We start from the raw sequence: 24988 nt of genomic DNA on the forward strand, positions 1-24988 counted from the left end.
ATAACGGGATCCTTCGGAGCGTAGTCGAACCCACCTTCGGCGCATAGCTTGCGAGTCGCTCCTACACCTTTCTTTGTTTTACCTTGGAGACCTATTTCGTTCTCTGCCCTCCTCGTCTCCTTCCATCTCATCAGCAGAGAAGAGTTGCGTTTTATTTTTCGCCGTAAGAGTGGACAAGCTATTACTAGTAATGTTATTCTCAAAATTTTGTGGGGAAAACGAGAGGCATGGATTGGGTCAGAAGCTGTACGGTACTTGGGCGCTGGTCATCGAGTGAACAATATCAAGGGGTACTCCTCAATCTCTCTTTCTCACTCGGTAACAGTTTTACCACTCGAATTTTTGTTATTTAGCGTTGCTTTTCTGTCACTTTCGGGCAATCGCTAGGATGAGGATGAATGATGATTGGATGAAGTTGAGGGAGAGACACTCACAAAGGAACAGGTATGATTGCAGGGAAGCTACCCCGGAACCTCTTCTGTATGGGAATCGTGAGTGCTCATCTCATCGATTGATTCGTCCAGTATTTTTGAACTTGAAAGATGTAAGTGAATTCTGAAAGGAGTAAATGTACATTCTCACTAAAATCGTCGGACATTACATGTGAAATTATGCAGCGCCGGACTGGGACTGCCAAGAGGGCGGTGACAATTTGCTCAAGAGGGCGCCCCAAGAAATCGTTGATTGTAATCGTCTTATCATTACAGTAAAGGCTGAATTAACACACATCCTTTTTTATATAGGGTCTATTAAAAGTAGACAAGAAATTCAAGAGATTGTTTGTTACCAACACAGACGACAAAAGAGCCAGTGCCACGCTGTTTCAGATCATAAAATGCAAACATATTTTCAAATTGAGTAAAAATTAAGTAAAAATTCAGCAAAAGTTTTTTTCTTTCTATGCCTGAATTTATATAGTATATATCGTGATGCATGAATGTACCATACTGTACAAATTTGCAACGTGGATCATCACAAAAAAATATTTTCTGGTATAATCTTTCCCCTTAAGATACAATTACACTAGTGTTAGGTACGTAACACTTTGCTATTAAATCGAACCAGAAGTAAATGATATTTTACAGTGAAAGAAAGCGTTATTTTCAGAACTTTCAGAGCATAATTTGTTGGTAATGTTCTCATTAACATTAGCAACAAACTTGTTAGCAGCCTGTTAGATTTTTGAGAATGTATTCATTAAAGCCTTAAAATCCATTGTTGCAGTGGAAACATATCGCCGAGCTTGATAGGAATCCAAGTTCCTTGTTTGTAGGTAACCTGAAGTTATTCAGAAGAGCTGTCATTATTTCGCACTTTTTTGTTGAATTAAAATGGACAATGAGGAAAAGTGTTGTAAGAAGCTGACAGGAACACTTTGTGTATTCTCCCTTGATTTTCGTGATCTTCTGTGCAGTAATGTAGATGGGCGTCCGGAAGGATGGGGGATGGATGTTACCATAAATTTATATATATTACACACATATACGAGGTGTGGCTAGAAAGAAACCGGACTGTTGCTACAAAATCTTTTATTGGTTATTTTGTACAATACGAACATTATACCCTTCAAAGTACTCCCCTGTACTATCGACACACCGCTCCATACGAATCTTCCATTGCTGGAAGGAGTGCTGGAAATCATTTTCTGAAACCATGTTCATGACCTCCGTCGCTTTTCTTTTCACAGATCTTATGGTCGTAAATCTGGTTCCTTTCAGTGCTTATTTGACCTTTGGGAATAAAAAAAAAAAGTCGTACGGAGGGAGATCCGGCGAATAGGGTGGATGTTCTAACACTGGGATCCCATGCTTGGCCAAAAAAGCCTTGACTGACAATGCCGTGTGGCAGGATCATTGTCCTGATGAAGAATCCATGACTTGCCTTTGTACAAATCAGGTCGTCGTCTTCTTACTCGCTCACGAAGGGTCGTCAGAACCGTAATGTAATAACGTTGGTTGACTGTTTGACCTTCGGGTATCCAATTAACGTACACAGTCCCGCGGATGTCGAATAAATTCACCGACATTTGCAATGTTCCGTTTTTGACGTGCAAGGCCGTCCAGGATGCTAGTCCTCCGCGATCACTTCTCGTCCTTCTTTAAACCTTTGAAACCACTCAAACACACAATCCTCATCTCCGTACACTTCCTTCAACAAACCTTAAGTTTCTGTGGCCGATTTTCCGAGTTTAAACTTCACATTGATACGCTGTTCCACTTTCATATTTAACATTTTTTCCGACGGAGCACAGACGTACGGTTCACTTCGTCCACAAGCTACAGCGGAACTGAGCGTCGCGCACTCTGGGCAATCACACAGTCGATAGGCAGGATATCACGTTATGCACTCATGCACCGCTTGACTTTGACGCGCTTGCCGTGTGTCGACAGCAACATCAATCCGGTTTTTTTTCTAGCCACACCTCGTATTTCACTTCAGTCACGGTAATTATGTTAATTATTGAAAAAAATGTTGCAGGAATATGATAACTTCAATCTGAAGAAGTTTTTTTTTTTTTTTTGAGGTTGCAATACTACTATGGGGGAAATGTGTGTCGTTCACCCACCGGAAAAATTACGCTGCTTGTCCCTCCCTGGAAAAAAAATCCTGCGGACGTTCATAGTAATGTAGACGACCAAATATATCTATCGTGGCATCACTTCTGCTTTTACATCTTGTGGTTCCTATTGGTGCAAAACTAACGCTGGGATTCTGTCACAAATAGACTTCCAGGCGTTTGTGAGACTTTTAAAAATATTTGAGTTTCTTGCAACACGCTAAAAAAGTAATTCAGTCACCGTGCTGTGTCTGTAAACACTAAATTGAGACAGAAGCGTGTGTGGATTTGTTCTTGAATAATTCAGTAAGTTTTTGTAATTTATGAAATATATTTTCCGTAACTTACTAACAGGGTGGGATTTGTATGGGGGATTCCTCCCTGTCATTGCATCCTCATAGATTGTAAATCTCTGGACCTTCAAATACCGCACTGCTTCTACGAGGGTCACTATTTATATTTTGAGCCTAACAATGAAAAAACAGGAATTTGGCATTGAAAACTGCTCTATTGTTTTTCGAAGTATTCTCCTTTATGGTCAATACACTTTTGCATTCGTTCGAACCATTTGTCAAAGCAGTTTTTCCAGTCTTCTTGAGACACCTCCATAATATGGTTTTTGAACGCATCAACGGCGTCTTCCGCCAACGAAAATCGTTGTCCACGCAATTTATTCTTGACATTCTGGAGCAAGAAGAAGTCATTGGGTGCCAAATCAGGACTGTACGGCGGATGACCCATCAATTCGATTTTTTGACTGTTCATAACGAGACGAGATGTGTTAGACGAGATGTGTGACAGCTGGCATTGTCTTGATGAAAATGATCCGATGGCGTTTGTTTGTTTCCCGTATTTGACCGAAGACCTCTGGCAAACAAATTGTTCTGTACCATTCAGAGTTGACCGTTCTACGTTCCTCTAAAGGCACAGTTGCCACATGACCAGTTTTCCCTAAAAACAGGCGACCATTTGTTTCGATGTGCTTCGAGCGCGAACAACTTTTGTTGGATTGGGTTCATCTTGAAACAACACCCATACAGTCGACTGCTGTTTACGTTCCGGCTCATATGCATATATCCATGATTCGTCACCTGTTACAATCTTATATACGTCTTTTGAAGCACCACGATTGTATTTATTGAGCATTTGTTTGCACCAATTGACGCGAGCTTCTTTTTGAGTTTTTGTCAAATTTTGTGGGATCCAACGAGAACATACCTTTCTCACAGCTAAATGATCATGTAATATTTTATATATGCTGGTGGAACTAATGCCTATGGTTGCCTCAATCTCACAGTATGTCACATGACGATCTTGCAGTATTAGGTTTTGCACAGCATCAATGTTTTCTTGAACAACAACTGATTTTGGACGACCTTCGTGAATCTCGTCGGTGAGCGAATGGCGGCCACGATTAAATTCGTTATACCAGCGTTTCACAGTGGCAAAGGATGGGGCTTCATCGCCAAATGTGGAAGTAAGTTGATCGATGCACTCTTGTCTTGATAATCCACGTCGAAAATCGTAAAAAAATCATCGCACGAAAATGTTCAAGAGTTAATTCCATTTTATTGTTGTCGCGCAATCTCCAAGGCAACATACACAACACAAATGAAGCTATTGACAAAAAATTTGAAGTACGTTATGGTCAATAATGCCAGACGATTCCGTGCAAACGTCAAATCGCGCCTAACTTCAATCAGTGTTGCCAAGGCTCAAAATATAAATAGTGACCCTTGTAGTAGTTCTTGTGCTGTTGTCAGTGCCGGATCTACAAATCTGCCCCCCCCCGCAAAATATTACCAAAGGCCTCCCTCTATCTACCTACCTTCAAACACTATATATATATACCTATAAAAAGTAAAGGAGTTAGGCTGGGTACATTTGTCATTATAGAAACAACAGGTTTGGTTTAGGGAACCATATTGATGTGTTCCAAGCGGATGTCCACCATATTGAGTTCTAATCATTTTATTTTAAATGGAAAGGGGTGATGTGCATAGGCTCCGATTTCTTCAGAGATGGGGGCGGAAGGGGTCAAAACTATGTAAAGCATGAATACTGATTTTTTTCTTTTTTTTCTTCAAGTTACGACCTAATGCACTTGAAAAATTGTAATTACAATAGCTTTGACAACAAAACATATATATCAGGGTATATCGAACTTTATAAGCCGGACAAAATATTCACTATACTACTGTGATTATGTAATTATACAACATAATACTTTACATGTAACATTTGACTGAGAATTTGATTATGATATTCGGTTTCTTTATACTTATTATTACAATCCTTTATAAGAGTTTAATATCATCACACATATTTACATAAAAAAAATTAAGACCCAAGATAAAATTTTCATCCAGGCGAAGTCGATTTTTGCACCCCAACTGTCCACCCTGTCAAGCATTGGTATAAATATGTAACACTGCAACTTTCAGCCAAATCAATGTAGTGTATGAAGTGACACACACATGTTTACAGGTACATGTAATAAAATATTAATCCTGATTATATAAAGCAGTGGCATATTGAAAACAGAATATTTTCAATATGCAAAAGTTATGTATTATGTTGAAAGTTATCCATTGGGCTCCTTATAGGCGCGGAAGGGGGGGGGAGAGATCTGGAAGAGCCCGGGCCCCCCTGGCAACTCCGATTTCGGCGCCCGTGGTGATGTGATATATATATATATATATATATATATATATATATATATATATATATATATATATATAAAACTGTTTTCTCACACCTGGAAAATGATACATGTGCTACAGTTATGCAGCCATAACTTTTTCCAGTTTGAAGAAACCTTCACCACCCATTTCTCGTGAAATTTTAGCCTGACTGCGACGCGGGAGACCCTAGGTGGGTTGTCTACGGTCGGGATAAGGACACATAAAGCAGCTCCATGGCCCACTCAGCCTCAAATCAAATCGTACCCGCGGTGAGAAGTAAAGGCGGACAGTGTGCCTTAATGGCACGGTGCTATATGCACAGGGAACTTTACCTGTATATATTGTATTCGTTTCTGCACCCCGGACCAACTACGTTTATTTTTTTTCATTCACGAACCCTCTACTATGTCAATGACTGAGGGCCCCCTAAAGGCTTACTTGTCTCCGACCCCCCCCCTCCTTCCTGCACTGCGGGGTTTTGTGGGTTGTTATAGTAAAATAAGAAATAACCCACATGAAAAACAATTCCACATATAAAATGGATTTTACGTTTCGTGCATAGCACTATACTAGACTTTCACTTATTTCGGTCTGTGTGGCGGAGTGGTTAGCACATCGCGCTACGAACCTAGGGGTCCCGGGATGGAATCCCGGCCTGGGCGTGGATATTTGTGAGTGGCCATTCATCAATTTCATCATGTCATTACTTATCCCCATCTTCGCAAATTAGCCAAAAGAGGCACAAAAAGCGAAGTAAAATAAAGCAAATCAAAATCAAAATAAATAAATATTTCGGCCTCCGAGGGCCATAAACCAATGACGGCGCCAGAGGCAGGGGATGAACAGAGGTGCGAAAAGCGGACGCCCCTGGATGAATTTCAGAAATTTTCTCGCTCTACAATCGGCACGAGCTACTCTTGTGTTATTTTATTGCTGACTATTATTAACTTTTTGAAGTAATTGTTTTTATTTAGTAGGCACCAGGCCACTCAGCTCAGGGCGAGATGGATTTTTGACGCCCCCTCTACTTTCCACCTTCCACCCTCCTCCAATCTTTCTACTCTGGCCCTCCAACTTTCCAACTTCCTACAAATAAAGAATACATGACCATGAAAATAACAGTAATGTCTTAACTTAAATTGCTACCTGATTTTCCAATATAATTGATGTGTTATGCAGCAGTAACTTCAATTAATTCAACTGTTTTAGCCACGCACTAGTTAGAGGCACATATTGGTTCGGATCCCACTTTAAACTTTTCTGTGCATAAAATGGACTTAAAAATGAACTCAAACACGCTTACGTAATCAGAAATAAGGTTTTGGCGCTAATCAGAGGGGGGACGTCCAGATAAAGCAGCCCCCCTCCTCCTCCTCGCCGAGGTCGGCGCCCCGGTCAGTCGCCCGGCCCGTAAGCCTCCCCTGTGAAAGTCCACGAGGGAACAGAAAAGAAAAGGTTTTTTCACCACTGCTAAATCTGTTACCGATTGTGATCGGCAAAAGAAAAGGCACAACATTTGTTTTCGGAAGGGCGCCGAGACGAGAGGGCGTACCGGGATATGTCCCGGTGGACCAGTCCGGCCCTGAAATTGACCAATGAAGAGGCATTTTTGAGTCTCTTTGAAATTTGACATACCGAAAGGGCTACCTGAGGCAGAAACCTATGAAAAATACAGTTCCATATTTTGTGTGTTTACAAATTTACATGGTTGCAAATTTGACCAATTTTTTCATTTCGTTTATTTTAAAGTGCAGTATTATGCCAGCCAAGGCACCTACAGAAGTGATTCAGATGTTGGAAAAGTCTGAAATATCACATGCCTATGTTGAGGAATTGGCAGCAAATTTATCAAACTGATTTGTAATTATTTTTTTAAAAATATATACTACATGCACAAAATTTGAAGTTGGGATGGGTGTTCAGCAAACCATGAATTTTGATTTGCATTAATTTCCATACCCCACACAAATTTAAACATGTTCTAGTTACAGTGTAGTGCGGTAAAGCTACAGACGCATGTTTCAAAATACTACAATTATGTGCAAATTCAATTGTTCCTAAAATTGCATATTTTGATTTCTAGTCCCTGTAAATGCGTATGTTAAAAATTAGAACAAAATGTCTTGGAACAAAAATGTCTTAAGTATGGAAAATGTGACTTTGTGTTCTTTTGAGATTTTCCCACAGGCAGGTTAAGATTAGGATCCTCTCCCAGTTGGCAGCTATAATTTAAAATAAGTCTTCAATTAACATAAGAGTAAGAGATTAACCACATCAGACACTTTTTCAACTCTAGGTATCAACTGGTATCAATCACATCAAGACAAAGCTTGCCCGTTAATAGGCTAATTGTTTTCCTTATTCAGTTAGGGCTTTCATAAAGATAAATTAGTTAAAACTATTTACCATCTTTGGGGTGGGGGGACTTCGCGCTCATATTATTTTCATTGCACTTTTGTTATAGACGTCTCAAAAGGATGATGACTTTATTTTATACTTTACAGAGCAGGGAGTTACTCTAACGTTAATGGCCTATTTATTACTTCGCCCGTGGTTTAAAAGCTCACTTCATACGCGAAATTGAAGTTAGAAGCGTAGGTTTCTATTCCCGTTGGGAGCTCCAGTGTCAGCGTTGACCCAGCATCGTGAGGACAATTGAGGTCTCGACAACCAGAATAATAGCAGCGATGGGACATGATGCGCTGACCACGCTTCGTCCAACGAAAAGACGCTTGGCAGGCTCTTTACCCCACAGTGTTTTGTTTTTGGTTTGTGCAAGATATATTTTGTACAGTTTTAGCCTTTCCTACTTTCTTCTATTACTTGATAAGTGTAAAGTGTGAAGAAATTTTCCCTCGCGGAAAAGCCATCAAGAATATGTAGCAATATATTATCTCCACTAAAGTTGAGAGATTTTGTGCTCATTCGATTCGAATGCCAGTAATATGTACTGTATGGGAGCGAGCGCGATGAGTTATATGAATAGAAGATCGATTTGCATTGGTCACGGTTTTGACGTCAACGAAACTTTTTATAGCATTGTATACGTGAGCTTATCTCGCGTTCAACCAGTGTGTTTGTCTTAAACTTGAAAACATTGTTTTCAGTAACATTGTACTCTAAATGTGTTGTCCTGTCGTGCACTTTCTCCAGCAGCGTCGTGTTTTCTTTTGTGGAGATAATCTCTTTAACCGGAGAAAGTTCACGCTTTCTCTGTCCTCTGCACAATCCTGCGCCGAGCGAACAAGTTCTACATCGATGCCCCCTGCCGTCGGAGATGTTGCTGTCGTTCTTTGCAGTCAGAAGCAGGTTTTATGTGTGTGTGTATCTGGCTGTCTCACGCACTGCCCTCAGAAACAAACGACTCATGCCCGTGGCGGTGAATTGCGTTTTGGTGCCGTGGATGTGATTGCAACTGAGACGTGCATAAAATAAAGTTGAACTTGGCAGTATTTCGCCCAGAGTAATACACATTTCAGACAGATAGACCGTAGGTTGTTCCCAAGAGGGGCGTCTTCGTCTTTTTATGGTCAAATACTTTTCAAAATTGACCCTGATAGTAAAATGAATGTATAAAACTTCATTCAATAATATTGCTAGTGTATTGAATTTTAGAATAAAATATATTGTCATTAGGTCCTGCATTCGAATGTAATTTACTTTATTCTAAAACCTATTCATGCATTTCTTTAATTTATATTACCTGCTTCGGCTGGAACTAAGCAAAACAACCGAATGCAATTATGCATCGGTGGTATAATGGATAGCAAATCAGGCTGTGGTGGCAGAAGTAACTAATTCGAATCCCTGGTAATACATCAGGGTAGCTACGCGTCTGGAAAACAGGGAAATATCAAGAAATTTTGCAGATCTTGTGGAATTTACGTTTATTTTGGAGTCTGCTAGAGCAAAAGTTGCAAAATGAACAAGCAGTTCACTTCCTTTCCTGGATTCGGTTCTTGTGATTCCACTCCCAAAAAAAGATTCAGTTTAGAAACTTGTTTCTTTCATTCTTATGATTCTCAGTGTTCCTTCGAATTTCTAAAAAAAATTCACTTTTATAATACAAGATATTAGAAAGAAGATCAAAGTAAAACTTGCAGTCCAGATATCTGATTGATTCCTAAAGTACATAGACAATATGATCTTAACCTTATCTTCACTAACATCTCCAATAATTATCGTCTATTATTTTATAGATCTTATTTTGTTGGCATTTCCTATAGAATTCCTATATGCAACAAAAATTTGTCCAGATGATCTGTACTTACAAATGCAAGCTGAAAAGCAGCATTTTCTACGACACTATAAATCCGCCATAAAATCAAAAATTGTGTATGGTTTATGAACTTTTTCTGTTGTTTTTATATTGTAGCGTGAAATAATGTACCTCTGTTACCTTAGCCTGAAGGCTAGATGCACGTGATTGCAGCACCCAATACATTTGATGCCGATTGTAATTTTACATTTTACTCTTCGAATTTTCACGTGTTCTTGTGTGTGTGTAAATGAAATTTGCTTTAAAAAAGTTATGAAAGTGAATATTCGTAATAATTAAGGGGTTATATATTTAATTGAAAAACACAAGGTTCAAATGCAAAAATCATGATGATAAACATGTCGGGAAAAAAACATTTTTGGACTGGAAAACCTGGAAATGTCAGGGAATTTCATAATCAAAAAATCGTAGCAACCCTGAACATTGATTTGTACAATTGTTCTTCCCTCAGCTTCATTAATCCATCACTTCATCTCATAGACATATGGCGTAAAAGCGGTTTTAAAAAAGAAATACATTAAAATAATGGTAATGTGTGTGTGTCTGCTTGTGCTACATATGTGTTGAAATTCAGTACTTGCTAACATAATTCTCTATTATCTGTTCATATGCATTGCTTTGTTTTATTGGCGGGCGTAATTATAGAAAAGGAAAACCAAATACACTTCCACAGTCTGCACCTAATCCCTGTATTAGTGAAGGGAATACAAATTGTCACAACTTTTTTGAACAGTGCGACAAGTGACGTCTCCTTAAACTGTATTTTTCAAAATTGATTTGAAGTTTCATTGTGTCGATGAAAGTTCTCCCTTGTGATTGGCACACTGTACGCGGAAGACAAATAACGAGCGCTGTTAATGGCTTCACAATTCCCATTATCTGCTGCATACTGAAATTCTGTTGTAATCACCAACCATTGCCGCCTTTATCATTTCAAAGCTGAGTGATCCCCGGAGACATTTGGACGAGACAACTAGAAAGAAATCGTTGGTACTCTTGGATGATCAAATCCGATTTGTTCAAATAAACGCAAGGTGCAATGCTGGCTGTGCTAAATGAATTATGAACAGGATGGCCACTGTCTGCATTGTTCGTTAATTATTAAATGATCGTTTAGGCAATGTGGCATGCATTACCTGTATGGATGGTCCCGAGGCAATCTCGTCTCGACATTCGAGCCGAGAATAGAGACCCAAGAGTTGTCGAGACGAGGCTGTGTCGGAGACCCCTGGTCTCGTTCGAGATTTGATAAACTAGAGTGCACTTGAAAATTTTATCTAAACCAAAATTGTTTCATATTATGCATGTTATTCTGACATACCAAGCGATATCGGCATGACTTATTTGTACAAAAACCATATACGTATTGTATTTATCGTAATTACGAAATTAATTGATTAGTAGCTACTGAGAAAGTGCAACGTGGTTGCATACGTTCAGGATAACTTAATTGTTCAAGGGTTCGTAGCATCGAAGCGAAGTGTGAAATTTAAGAAAAGTTGTTTGCCTCTATGACCTCAATATGCTGCAAAAGTTCTTTCAATGGCACACTATGTACTTCGAGAAGAAACCGAGACTTGCCCTTCGATGCCAAGACGATAGCGAGAATGGCATTTGCAACGGGTTCGACACCAGACCGCCTTACTCACGAGATTCTGCCAAGGTCCCGTCACGGTTCGATATCACCCATAATTACCTGGCCAAGGGATTTCTCAAGTTGATTGCTTGCTTATTGCTATTATATATCAATATGTTTTCTTCCCTACGTTTGGGGGAAAAATTTATGAATTTCTGTCAACGTCCTAGTGTATGGCATTCGTCGCCTTTCATGATTGGATTTGAGTGGTTTCTGCGCTTTCGCAGAGGATTTTTTCTTTCTATATTTTTGAGGCAACTTCAATATGTGGTAAATAAAGTCGCTTGAATGTTCTGTTTGAAGTTGTAAATTATGTATGAAACAATCTTCGCAGAAAATATTTCAAGTTGTATCACAATCTGTATTATTTGTGAACAATTAGGTTTTTTTTTTTTTTTAAGATTTTCTACATGTGCTATGTATTAGTCCTTCATTTTACTTAATTTTCTTTTTCAAGTCTCAATAACTGTTGTTTCTTCGTGTTCGATACATTTGATTTCCTTGTTAAACTCCGATAAAGTTATATAGCTATTTACAATGTGCAGAAAAAATAAAGTTTTTCATTAGTTATAAAATAAAAGTATACTGGTATTATAAACATAAAAATACTTGTTAAAATAGTTAAATTCGCTGTATAAATAATTATTATTTAACAGAAAGGTATAACCCATGTCGTTCAAATCTCAGAGCGGATGTTCATCCCGAAAATACAATGCTATATTTTGCTGAAGTGAATGAAGAATAAGCACCCTTAGCCCTGGTTGGCCCCCAGTCCAGTATTCCCTGGGTGGGCTCCAGCGTAGTTTTTTCCACCCGAAGCCACAAAAAAGTGGGTTTTTGAGAAAATTTAAATTAGTACTTTAAATACTTGTTTGAGAAAACTTGTAAAAAAGGCTTACAATGCTCCAAATAGATAATGTAGTATAAATCACAGTGGGTTTTATCAGGCATTTTTTTTCAAATCATGCTAAAAATTGGTTGTTGACAGGAAAATAAGTACATATTTAAATAATATGTTTGAGCAGAGCTTGAAATAATAGTGTGGTAGCACTTTTAAAATCGGTCACTTCCTCATGGAACTATAGTGGCACATCATTGGACTTGGGTGGGATTGTGGTTCAAAGAAGGACAAGTCAACTATTTAGTGACCATGATAACTACCGTAATTTTAGAATCATTCAGATGAAATTCTTTCTGCAGCTTGAAAACTCAATAGATTGCGATGGTATTGAGTTGAGAGAAATCGGATGACGTGTTTCAAAATGGCGGATCAAAGTGATATTTTTCTCATGTTGCGCGCTGTACACCGTGCTGTAGGTTCGTTTTCAAACCTGTGTACAATACATTTTCGGGGTGTAAGGAACCAAACTCCGTTATCTTAGAGAATGTGTGGATCCACAGTTTTGCCATATACTTCTTAATTTATATTTCGTAGTTTAGGATGAAAGTTGTGCCAAAATCACAAACATTGTAGCTATGATACCTGCCATAAATTTAAAGCTTTCGAGTTGCAATGTTTACAGTTGCAAGATACCTTGTTGGATTGGTCTCACATTGCATTGGAGAAAAATTGATCATTATTGTTGAAGATGGGGGACGAAAGACCGATTTTGTCTTGTGAGAGCTTTAAATTATGCTCATATTTGACTAGGCTAGATTTTCGTAGATTAAGAAACACAAATGTCATAAATGTTTGGGCATCACTGGAGCTTTTATATTTTTTTTATGAAAGCTTTGTAATACAGTGTGTGGTTTAGGAAAGCTGAGGGGAGAGGTTGTCTGTATGGGTGATCTCTGAAGGCATTCAAATGTCAATTTATCTTCCTTATAGAGCATTCTGGGCTGCTTTTTTTTTCCGCTGAGGAGGCTCTGCCGCCTGAAACCTCTGCGGGACTTGTTGTGTCTTCCATGTGTGTTTGTGATTGTTCTTTCATCAATTTCATCTCATCACCACTCCTCACTAGTATAAAGGCCCAATCACACGGAACTGGATATCCAGTTAGTTCAAGCTGAACTGGCTACCTGCCCAGATTTGATGGCTGCTTGACTGGTTTGGAGGAATAGGACATGTTCTAATTACTACTGGCTTTCCTCGACTGGATTCTGTGGAACAGCCAATCAGAGCAAAGTTTGGCCATGTGAAGATAATCTGTGAGTTTGCAAAGGGGAATTTTTTGTCTGTGGTTTGCTGTTTTTGTTAGTTTCTCGATAAAGAAAAAAGGAAAGAGATGACGTGCAGTGCATTCGTTTTCAGTTCATTAATATTTAGGTATTTATGCAAAGCGATGAGATGTGTACGTGACAAATATGATTAGCCGAAAATGAAAATCCTTATTATTACAAGTGCATTAAATTACATGTTTTATTTTTTTTTATTTTTTAAATTTGTGAATGAATCCTGCGAATCTCATGTATGAATATGCATACCCGACATCATTAAAAAGCTTGTTCGGTACGCATTGATTACAATTTTTTTCGAGCCAATCTCTAGTCCATACTTTTCTTTTTAATTTTAATAAAAGCACAAAGCAGTAATTCTACAACATTCTTCAAATTGCTCGTCCATCTTTACAAATTGTCTGCTCTGCGCAATGTCTTATGGCAACAAAAGTCTATCGACAAGTATCGTGCGAGGCGAAAACTAGCAAATGATTAGCCAGTCCAGCGCCAACTAAGGCATTCCTACAGGAAATCCAGTTCCGTGTGATTCAGGCTTAATTTTGTTTCCAGTAATTTTATCTATTACATATTTAAGAACCACAGATTTCCGCCCTTAGCTCTTATAAAACAGTTATAACTTGGGGAAAAAATGCAAAATATTATTGTCTGAAGGAAGTTCCTGGAATATATCGCCTTAATAGTAATTGACTATTTGTATTAGTGTTGAATTCAGGTATAATGTTACTACCGATCACGTTTAATTTTGAATTAAATAAATGTGAAGTTACATTATTTGTCACAGAATATGTACATTACTTTTATTGCAATTTGCTAGAGGTACAACGTCACTAGTTTCCTTCTATTATATATGGATTTGTAGTAATTGGGGACGTGTCGAGACATAGTTCATTCACACAAGACAGCCGAAACGTGTTAACTAATTGGTGATACGTATTTTTCTCGAAACTGTGTTGTTTCCTTCACCAGACTTGTCTGTGTAAACAAGATTTTCATTCCAACAAATTGTAGATATGGAAACTAGAATTTTAGCCACTAAACCAGTCTGTACTACATTCATCTGCCATAACATGCTTTTTACTTGGAAGGCATTTTGGAATGACATATTTCAGTCCCCTATGGAATTGTTGTTTTGAAGTATTCGTGCCAGTCTAGTTCGAAAATAGTGCTTGTCTCCTGGTTACCGAAAGACGTCATGGTTTGTTTCAGCCAGTAAATCACAACGATTTTCTGTTATTTCTTTCAAGAAATTTCATTTAAATCACACTATTTTCCTTTCAAGGACGGTTCTTTTCGTGCATGTAACTAAAGTGATTAGATCTGCCAATAATATGCGAAATATTGTGTAAAGCTAATATTATTTATTTGGCTGTTGAATGTATTTGCGTGTGTGAATTTGAAATATTGAAAACAATATCTTGGTAACACATTATTAATATTTACTCCCCCCGCCTCTCTTACACACACACACACACATAAAATGAAATGGTACGCAATATTGTGTATTTAATCGTTCCATTTTTTATGTGTAACCATATTTAGGGAGAATACTCATTACTCTTTATTTTTTTTCAGAGAAACTATTTTTCCTACTAACTTTTGTACTCGGATTCCCGAGCGTTTGAACTTGTGACCTTTACGTTCCTGATTTAACGCACAAACTACTACTCTGCCAAAGATTATCAAACTCTGGAACTATCTTCAAATGTACTGTGAGAATACGAAAAATTATGCAATTCGCAATGTCCAGTAAAGATTGCATGCTAACAGTGTTCGAATTGAGAGGAAGCCCCCTCCCGTCTGGATTTTCTTATTCAGGCTTTGCATTTCTAAAGCCCGCTTACAATGTATAGTACACTGAAGTGCCAAAAGTCATGGGATACCTACCTAATAACGAGTGGGACCCCCTCGAGCACGGTGAAGTGCAGCAATTCGACGTGGCAAGGACGCAACAAGTCGCTGGTATTCTGCTGGAGGGATGTGACGCAACAAGTCGCTGGTATTCCGCTGGAGGGATGTGCAGTCAGCCATGCAGTCTCGATTGCCGTCCACAATTCGGTCATTGTTGCAGATGGAGGATCCTGGGCACGATTAGTCCGTTCGATGACATCCCACATGTGCTCGATAGGGTTCATATTGGGCGATCAAACCAGTCGCGCACCATGACGGACCGGTGACATGGCGCATTGTCATCCTGGAAAATCCAATTGTTGGCAGGGTACATGAAGTCCATAAAGGGTTAGAGATGGTCACAAAGCAGCTGAACATAGCGATGAGCGGTCATTGTCTGGTTCACGAGGACCAGAGGACCCAAACCATTCCAAGTAAACACGTCCCACACCATGACGGAGCCACACACAAGCTTGCACAGTGTCTTGTTGACAACTTGGGTCGATGACCTCATGGGGTCTCCACCACACCCAGACCCTACCATCCGCGCGTACCAATTGGAAACGTGACTCATCTGACCACGCTACACATTGCCAGTCCTCTAAGGCCCAATGTACGTGTTCCAGAGCAAATGTGCATCACCGTCGCCAATGGACAGCAGTTAGTAGCGGCACACGTGTCGGTCTTCGGCTGCGATACCCCATGGAGACCAAATTGCGTTGCACTGGCCTCTGAGACACGTTCCTGGGACGTCCTGCATTGATTCCTGCTGCCAGATCACGCACTGTTGCTTGTCTGTTTGCCCAGACGTCGCTCACTCGTGGACGGCCACTGCGTTGTACTTGATGGGTCGTAATGCGTCCAATGCGGTACTCACGGTCCACCCTTGTCACTGTGGAGCGAGAAAAGTTCAGTGTCCGGACGACTTCCGAAATTGCATGCCCCATTCGTCTAGCACCAACTATCATCCCGCGCTCAAACGCCGATAATTCCCGTCGGGCTGCCATCACCACGGTACACGACGTTTCACTGCACTCACAGAAGTGTACCTGACAACGCTGCAACTGCTTCGCGACGTTTGACTTGTTTGCTGCGATGTTACAGCGCCATCAACTAGTTCCCTCCCGCTATCCCATGACTTTTGACACTTCAGTGTATATGCAGCACCAAAGGCACTTCCGAGTTACACGATCTACCTAGGTAAGGTCAATGCACGGTGTTTACAATTGACACAACTAAAATATTCTTTTAAACTTGTTTTGTATAAGTTATTAAGTATGTATTTAAGCAGCGCCATTACTTTGTACCTAACACCTTTCTTTTTACAGCAAACTATTCCTCTCGGTTGAATAGCTATCGACGGCCATCGGCTTTTAAAAATGTGAAGTGATACGTTGTTTACATCTCTCTCGGCAGCCATTACATCTGCAGTCGTGACCTTTTTTTTTTTTTTTTTTTAGAGAGAGAGCTCGCTTCTGATTGGTTATGCTACGGAAAATGGTACGGAAATAGGACCGATGCTATCCTTGAGAAATGCCATGAAATATGCCATGCCATCTGGGTTTTCACTTTACACGGTAACATTTTGGTCTTGGCATAAATGTTAAGGAAAACGCTTTCGTCTAAAGCTTGTCCAAGTACATTCCCAATCGAGGAAAGAAAATATCCCCGCCTCTGTAATGTATATTGTGTCATAGTTATTCTTTATAGTTCGTCAATAATTTTTAGTATCACAACTTACCTTTTAGATTGAAGTGATAGCTGCTGCGCTCCTAGCAAGTCAATTTCTTGTGAAAAGAAGGGAAATCTAGTGTTTAACAAAAAATATTAGCTTTTAATAAATATACCTTAAGTAGCACACTTGTTATTTTTTTGGTACAGTTTGAATTGACTTCTGTTATGTTAGTCATTTATAACACAGACATACATTTAAATATGGAAATGAAATTTCTTATCACCCCCATTCTTACATTGTGTTAAATTCGAGTACTGCATATTTACTAAGAACAAATCGTTGTTTCTAAAAAACAGACAACTAATATCGTAACGGATCTAACTATCGCTTACCCTCACACTTTGTTCTCATTAGGAATGATATCGAGACGAGACTTGACTGTGACTCGGATTTGTCTTGAGTTGTAAATGCCTGTTTCGTTCTCGGTTTTGACTCAGTCTCGAAATACATAAACAACAAAAACAGCTTGGGACAGCACCAGCTTTCAGTGTTAAGTTTTTTTCGTTTGACGCGTCATGCCACGAACCTTCGATAAAATTGGGATTTCACCCTTAAGATATATGCAACCACAAAGCACAAGTTCACAACTGCCACTAAACTATAAACAAAACATGACTTTTCTGTAAATAACACTGGTATTTATAGCCTTTTTTAATCAGTTTTGTGGTTGTGTCGATTTTTAAGTTGTTTCTTCATAATTCGGTCTTGCTGATTACGAATGTGCCAGAACATACTATTACTAATTATATGGGTTAACAGCAACATAGACAAACAATAACTCAATGCGAAATGATACACAATGACGACATACAAGAACAATTTAACTCTCAATGAATCAGTTCTTTGGTTTTGTTAATGAAGTGATTTCATGCGCAATACATGTATATGGTACAAAAATGAAAAACAGAATGATGTAACGTGGGAGTAACCGCATAATAATGTTAACTGTATAAATTTCCAATGAGACAAAGTGTTCATAGAAAAGAACAATTCACATTCAAAAGTGATTTGTTTTTCTTCTTTGCGGAAAGCCATGACCTCATCACAAAATAGCCCGAGTCTTCCCGTAATTTACACTTTGATATAGTATTGTCAAAGCACCAACAAGCTGAAAGCAAATCAATTTATACTTACCAACAGACACGATTGATAAGGCAATTAAACCACGCTGATTAAATATCACAAGTGAATCAGTATTTGCACGCAACAATTCAACTGCCATTTATTATATTTCGTATTAAATACTTGGACGTTATGCTGGCTAAACAAGTACTATGAGAAGCAAGAGGATTGCGATATATTGCAAAATATTGACACTATGACAAGAACAATGCCTGACTCGTGTTCAGCAGGTCGAAACATACACGAATTCACACACACAAATAGATAAAAAAGATAAGCAAATATTGGTTATGGGTTCGATATCCGGTCGAGGTACATAGAAGTTCGGATCCCACATTCAGTCCCTACTAGCTTTTTTGTGCATAAAGTGGACTTAAAAACAGACTCAAAATCTTGTTTATCAGTGTAATCAGTTTGATACCCGCCTGGCATGTCTGAAGAAGATTTATTGTAAATTTCGACCAGGTAAACTTTTCCAGTATATCAAAGTTTTCTAAGGAGTGTCACGTACAAAGTCTCGTCTCTATTTTTACAAGCCCTCCTCGGTCTCGTCTCGATTTTTACAAGCCCTTCTCGGTCTCGTCTCGATTTTTACAAGCCCTCCTCGGTCTCGTCTCGATTTTTACAAGCCCTCCTCGGTCTCGTCTCGATTTTTACAAGCCCTCCTCGGTCTCGTCTCGATTTTTACAAGCCCTCCTCGGTCTCGTCTCGATTTTTACAAGCCCTCCTCGGTCTCGACTCGATTTTTACAAGCCCTCCTCGGTCTCGACTCGATTTTTACAAGCCCTCCTCGGTCTCGACTCGATTTTTACAAGCCCTCCTCGGTCTCGACTCGATTTTTACAAGCCCTATTCGGTCTCGACTCGATTTTTACAAGCCCGTCTCTGTCTCGTCTCGATTTTTACAAGCCCTCCTCGGTCTCGACTCGATTTTTACAAGCCCTCCTCGGTCTCGTCTCGATTTTTACAAGCCCTCCTCGGTCTCGTCTCGATTTTTACAAGCCCTCCTCGGTCTCGTCTCGATTTTTACAAACCCTCCTCGGTCTCGTCTCGATTTTTACAAGCCCGTCTCGGTCTCGTCTCGATTTTTACTAACCCGCCTCGGTCTCGTCTCGATTTTTACAAGCCCGCCTCGGTCTCGTCTCGATTTTTACAAGCCCTCCTCGGTCTCGTCTCGATTTTTACAAGCCCTCCTCGGTCTCGTCTCGACTTTTACAAGCCAGTCTCGCTGTCGTTTTGATTTTTACAAGCCAGTCTATGTCTCGTCTCGATTTTTAGTAGCCAGTCTATGTCTCGTCTCGATTTTTAGTAGCCAGTCTATGTCTCGTCTCGATTTTTAGTAGCCAGTCTCGGTCTCGTTTCGATTTTTACAAGCCCGTCTCGGTCTCGTTTCGATTTTTACAAGCCCGCCTCGGTCTCGTTTCGATTTTTACAAGCCCGCCTCGGTCTCGTCACTATTTTTACAAGCCCGCCGCGGTCTCGTTGCCACCCCTATTCATCATCATAAACGAAGGTGGGGGACGCTCACATGAAATACACAAGTTTCCAGAATCTGCAGTCATCTCATCGTTATGTCTATAATCCCAAAACTTCCTGGGCAAGTAAGAATGAATATCTGTGTGGTGCGGAGAAAACACACACACGCGCACGCACTCGCTTTGTCTCCTGCGTGCTCGTCCCGATCGTTCACAAATATTGAAGACACTTTGCAGGGCGTACGCGTCGACCTTCCAAGACGCTCCTCGCATAATAGTTCGATCAGGTATACCTTGGATAGGCCAGCACTTTGCGCGTGACATCCATGCGGCATTAATAATTAAATCGGGGTGCGATTCTCTGTGACAGACTTCTGACCTTGGTTATCTCTACCAATTTGGTGTGGCGTGTTCTGCTGGCCGTGACCCAAGTCGTTCAATACCAGGCGCCTCACTTCAGACCAGCTATTCTATCTTATCGATTGCCGCAGCTCTCACTTCCGACCTCTAGTGAAAGGTGTGGCGAGATATTTCATTCAGCTCGTTAGGGACTTTCACCTCCTCCCTTCATGCATTCCTCTGTTATATGTGTTGAATTTGAATCCTGTAAGATTATTTTTTATATATCTAGTTATAACTGCCCTGTTGTTATAATTCTACCGTCTTTGAAAGCAAATATCGCATTAAGACATGAATAAAACCAAGTTAGACAGTAGGAAAATGTTATATTATTAGGAGTGTGCTAATTATACAGCGTGTATCAGTTAATGGTGGAATACCGACTACAAAAGACGAGGAGTCGAGGCGGAAGGGATAGGAAATGAAAGCCAGGGCACTTCCCCCCCCCCCATCACATTTCTGGAAAGCGTTAATGTAATTCGAATGGTGAAGTGGTAGCGATTTTTTATACCAAGAAATATTGTTTTCTGTGACTTACTGGCCGTAAGTTACAGCAACTATTATTATTTCTATCATCATCATTATTATATTACAGTACCCTTCGGCACGTAAAAACATGGATCAGAGGTACCATGAAGGACAGTAGATTAAGTGGTCTCTGACTCTGATTCATACCTGTGCATTGTGAAAAAGTACAAAAAGAAATAGAACTGGTCATCAACAAAGTGATAGGTTAGATGTTTATTGAAAGGAAGAAAGGCGAATCTAAATTCTATTTAAATAGTAGACTCGAGTCTGAACTTGTAATACAACGCCAAAGTATTTTCAATTAATTTGAATTTTATGATTCGTAAAGTAGTATTAACTAATAATAATTATACGTTTGTATGACTGCCCCCCTCCCCCGAGAATAAATCCTCCGGGCGCTCTTGCACATAAAGAGTTATTTTTTATTTTTTTGCAGTTACATATTTTCAAAGGATTGGAAAAAACAAGTTATTTCAAGATGGCATTTCAATATTTAATAGATTATTATGGAACCTCTTTCATTTGTAACATTATATGATTTACTTTTTTGTGTTACTTTTATATACCTCATATCCGCTTAGTTTGTGTATTTTTCTTATTTTGTCACTTTTCTGCCTTTAAGACTAATCACGATGTGAGGATAAAAGATGATTTATGAAATTGAGGAGCAATCATGCCCGCACCAGGACTTGAACCTGTGACCCTCGATGGTGCGACTGTTAGTCCAGAACTTGCTTTCTTGGGGAAATTCTTATTCTTAGTCTTAGGAGGCATACCATAATTTTAAATTACAATACCCTGGACTAATCACTAGCTTTTTAAAAGTTCTTAGTGGGCTTATCCAGTAGTATACTAGTGGTAAGATTTCTGAAACCTCGGAAAATATGCAAACTACAGTCTTTCCTGTAACTTGAACTAGCGACACTAGCGCCACTGCTTCTGTGCCAGGGTTTCATATATGGTAGTGGATCTACGTGGTGGTAATGCTGTAAGAGAATCCCGGATTCAATCCCTAGTGGGGAGACATTACACAGTGGCTAAATTTCCACTTTAAACTATAGGTCCAGTCTCCATGATCTTAACATAAAGTGGACTTGTGCTTGTGCGTGTAGGTAAAGGGAAATGAGAGTCTAAGTTGTAAAATTTGCATTCTTTCCCAGGGAGGATTCATAAAATTTGGGCCCCTAGGCAAACCTTCACCAATCATCTTCATCATCATCATCAACAACAACAGTAGTTTTGTTATGGTACACTCCTGTTCAGATAAAGTGGCACATTCTTCAACTGTTCAACCTTATAAAGTGTGCCACTTTAGTGAACAGGAGTGTAATTCACTTCCACTAATTGCATGCTTGTATTAATGACACTTGTAAACTTTAAAATATAGACACATCTGATTATGAATTATTCATTAAACTTCGTTTTCGTTTATAAACGCCACTTGCACTAAGCATTTCTGCTCGTCGCCTTGTAATCAAGGGGGCCCGGATTTGATACCTGGTGGAGGCACATAGTGATTCGGATCCCACTTTAAACTGTAGGTTCAGTCCCGATTAGCCTATCTGTGCATAAAATGGACCTTTTGTGGATCACTTTAAAGTGAATGTTCTTTTGTGTTTGTCCCTTCATTAATTTCATCTAATCATTATTCATTCTCATCATCGCTATTAACCTAAAGAGGTAGAAAAGTGACATAAGATAAGCAAAATAGAAATGCGTAGTTTCCTTTCATTCCAAGATGCAAGATGTCCCATTAACTACCCTTCATGAGCAGATGCTCCATTTTAATTTGGATAAAATGCACTCTCAAATGGTTTCATGTATACTGACTTCTCATAGATATATCAACACTTTTATGATCTGGTGATATGTATGCACACATGAACGCTTGTTCATGCATGTGTTATTTCAGCACCTGCCCAATTTTTGAGAACATGGTATTTTTATTTACATCGAAACAAGGGCATGTGCACACCATTGGAGCAGGTATTCGCTGGGAGACTAGGTGTTCCTTTATGATTATACTCTGTCCATGGTATCTGTGGAGCAAGGCTGTGCATAATGGAAGAGGAGGGGATAGAGCGAGCAGGTGGAGAAAACCAGTGCACGCTGCTGCAAATGGCTCATAGCTGCACCCACTTCCCCTCTCACGAGTTCATTGGTCGAGCCCTCTCGAGTCACCGCTTGATCAGAGACTTGTTTTGGTTTGCTTGCTCCAGAGATACCAGGGACAGAGTATAGGTTCTCAGACTCTTTATTTATATGGAATGGAGTATATGCTTTAAAAAAAAAGTTGAGGAATAAGTAGGTGCCTCGAGTTATTCATAAAACCCAATAAATTAACAAGAATATGATAGAAACCCTTTGAGTGACAAAACTACAACATTTTGTTTGAGAAAGAAAAAGTGGTTAATGTTGAATGCATGTTATAGTTTCATGTCATACAATTTTATTGTATTCTTTCACACATGGTTTTCAAATGATATTTGATCATTTGATATTTGCATGTATGTATGTGCATGTACGTAAGCTGAGTGTATTAAGTTTCATAAGTTGGTAATATAAAGTGGAACTAACTGTGCATAAACTAATGTAGTTTTTTTTCCTTCTCTTTCAGATCAATCTACGATTGATCTTAGTTAGTGGAAAGACAAAAGAGTTCCTTTTTAGTCCCAGTGACTCAGCAGGTGACATTGCACAACATGTATTTGACAACTGGCCTGAAGGTAATATCAGAATTCTTTTCTTTGTTCATACTTGTTTACATGAAATGTGTTACAGTGATTTTCATTGCATTATATTATTGAAGTTATATATTCATTGACTTCTATTTACAAATATTGTAAGGATGCATAAGGTCCTGCTGAATGACTGAAATGCATTCCAGCAGTAGTAACATTAAATGTAAATCAGCAGTGTTTTGAAGTAACCTATATGAGTATTCATGCAAGCATGCACTTTGTTTTAACATTTCATATTACTCATGGTGCATAATTTGTCTAGTCAATTATAAACATAAAGTGCATATCATATAGTTTATTTATTATATTACAATCAATCTGTGTGACACTCACTGTATTCAATGATAGGCAATAAAGAAAAAGTAACAACGGACCCATGAAATACTAAGGAAGCTATTTGAACATTTTGATTGTTCCTGTCAGGAAATATATCTAGATATTAGGTTCCCAGTCTCAATGGCTAAACAAGTTGTGATTTTGACTAAAAATGTTGACCTCATCGATTCTGGTTTTAGGTCCCAGCCAGAGCCATGAGCTTTCATTTCCATTTTTTCTTTCAAATATTTAACATTTAGAGTGCTGACCTGTAAGTCTCTTTCCGTCGCAAGAATACTGACCATTTTCACTACTTTTTAAAAAATCATATCTTAAAAACTAAAAATGTAAAATGTATGTATCATATACACTGTTGAAAAGTTTGATTCTTCCTCTTTATTTTGATATATGATATGTTACATTATAACCACATGGCTACCTTGGACGTTTCATCATATATGATATGAAATGTACTAAAAGTAAAAAGTTGACAAGATATATGACATGCAGTGGCGGTGATTCAATCACAAACCGGGGGGGGGGGGGGGGGCAAGGTGCCAAAACTAGGGGAGCAAATACAGTATATTTCCCTTTGTAAATAAGATTTTGCATAGTGCGGAGGCAAAAATGGCGAAAATTGGGGGGCAACTGCCCCTCCTTGCTCCCCCTAATCGCTGGCACTGTGCAGTGGTGGTGGGGAGAGCAACAGCCCCCCTCGCCCCCCCCTTAATTGCCGGCACTAGAAAAAGGAAGCAAGCATACCGCTATCAGACAACGATGCAAACAGAACCGTTAGGAGCATTTGTCCACCATCTAGTGGCAGTATGAGGAAGTACCATGTCCAAACATTACTCAGCTCCGTAAATGTATGGCAAATGACCGTTGAAATAAAATTTTAAATTCAACTCCGTATATATACGTGATTCGCACACTAGAGAAGTTCGAGAACTCCGCATATATACGTGATTAGCACTCTTAAAGTGTTAATATCATCACCATTCATACTAGTTATTTCAATGGACATAACGATGCAAATAAATGCTGAAGAATAACCAAGTACACTACAACACAAGACAAGTTATTCCAATACATGCAAGTTTCACCATGTGTTTTTATTCGTGCACAATTCCATAGATTCCGACTGCAAGAATGTTGTTCTGACACGAAAAGATTATTGTGGATGTATGCTCTTGCTGGGAGCACTGGTGGGTTTTAGCAGTGGCGAAGCTTGGTGTTGCTGGAAGGGTAGGCACAGGCATGTGAGTTCGTGTTGTTGTCGGTGCAACTTTTTTAAAATATAAGAAAATATAGCCTTTAAAGTTATTTTTGAAAAGGTAACAACATATTCTTGCATCTATCAACGTACCTGAATAGTAACGCTTGATGTGTGCTAACTCGTAAATCGTATTTCTTGATTTTATTGTAAGTTGATGCTTTAGATGTCATTCGA

The 24988-nt window shown here is 39.2% G+C and overlaps 1 protein-coding gene across 2 annotated transcripts in view; it reads left to right on the forward strand.

Moving 5' to 3' along the window:
• The window catches only part of LOC146005492 (ubiquitin-like protein 3), an 85375-nt gene that overhangs the window by 44105 nt on the left and 16282 nt on the right, over positions 1-24988 (forward strand). For both annotated transcript variants that reach the window (XM_083144747.1, XM_083144740.1), the window contains one exon: positions 23100-23208. In XM_083144747.1, the coding sequence (XP_083000873.1) occupies positions 23100-23208 (109 nt within the window). The remainder of the gene's footprint in view (positions 1-23099; positions 23209-24988) is intronic.

Source organism: Lepisma saccharinum, chromosome 1 (genome assembly GCF_977018435.1).
Source record: "Lepisma saccharinum chromosome 1, izLepSacc3.1, whole genome shotgun sequence".
Classification (NCBI taxonomy): domain Eukaryota; kingdom Metazoa; phylum Arthropoda; class Insecta; order Zygentoma; family Lepismatidae; genus Lepisma; species Lepisma saccharinum.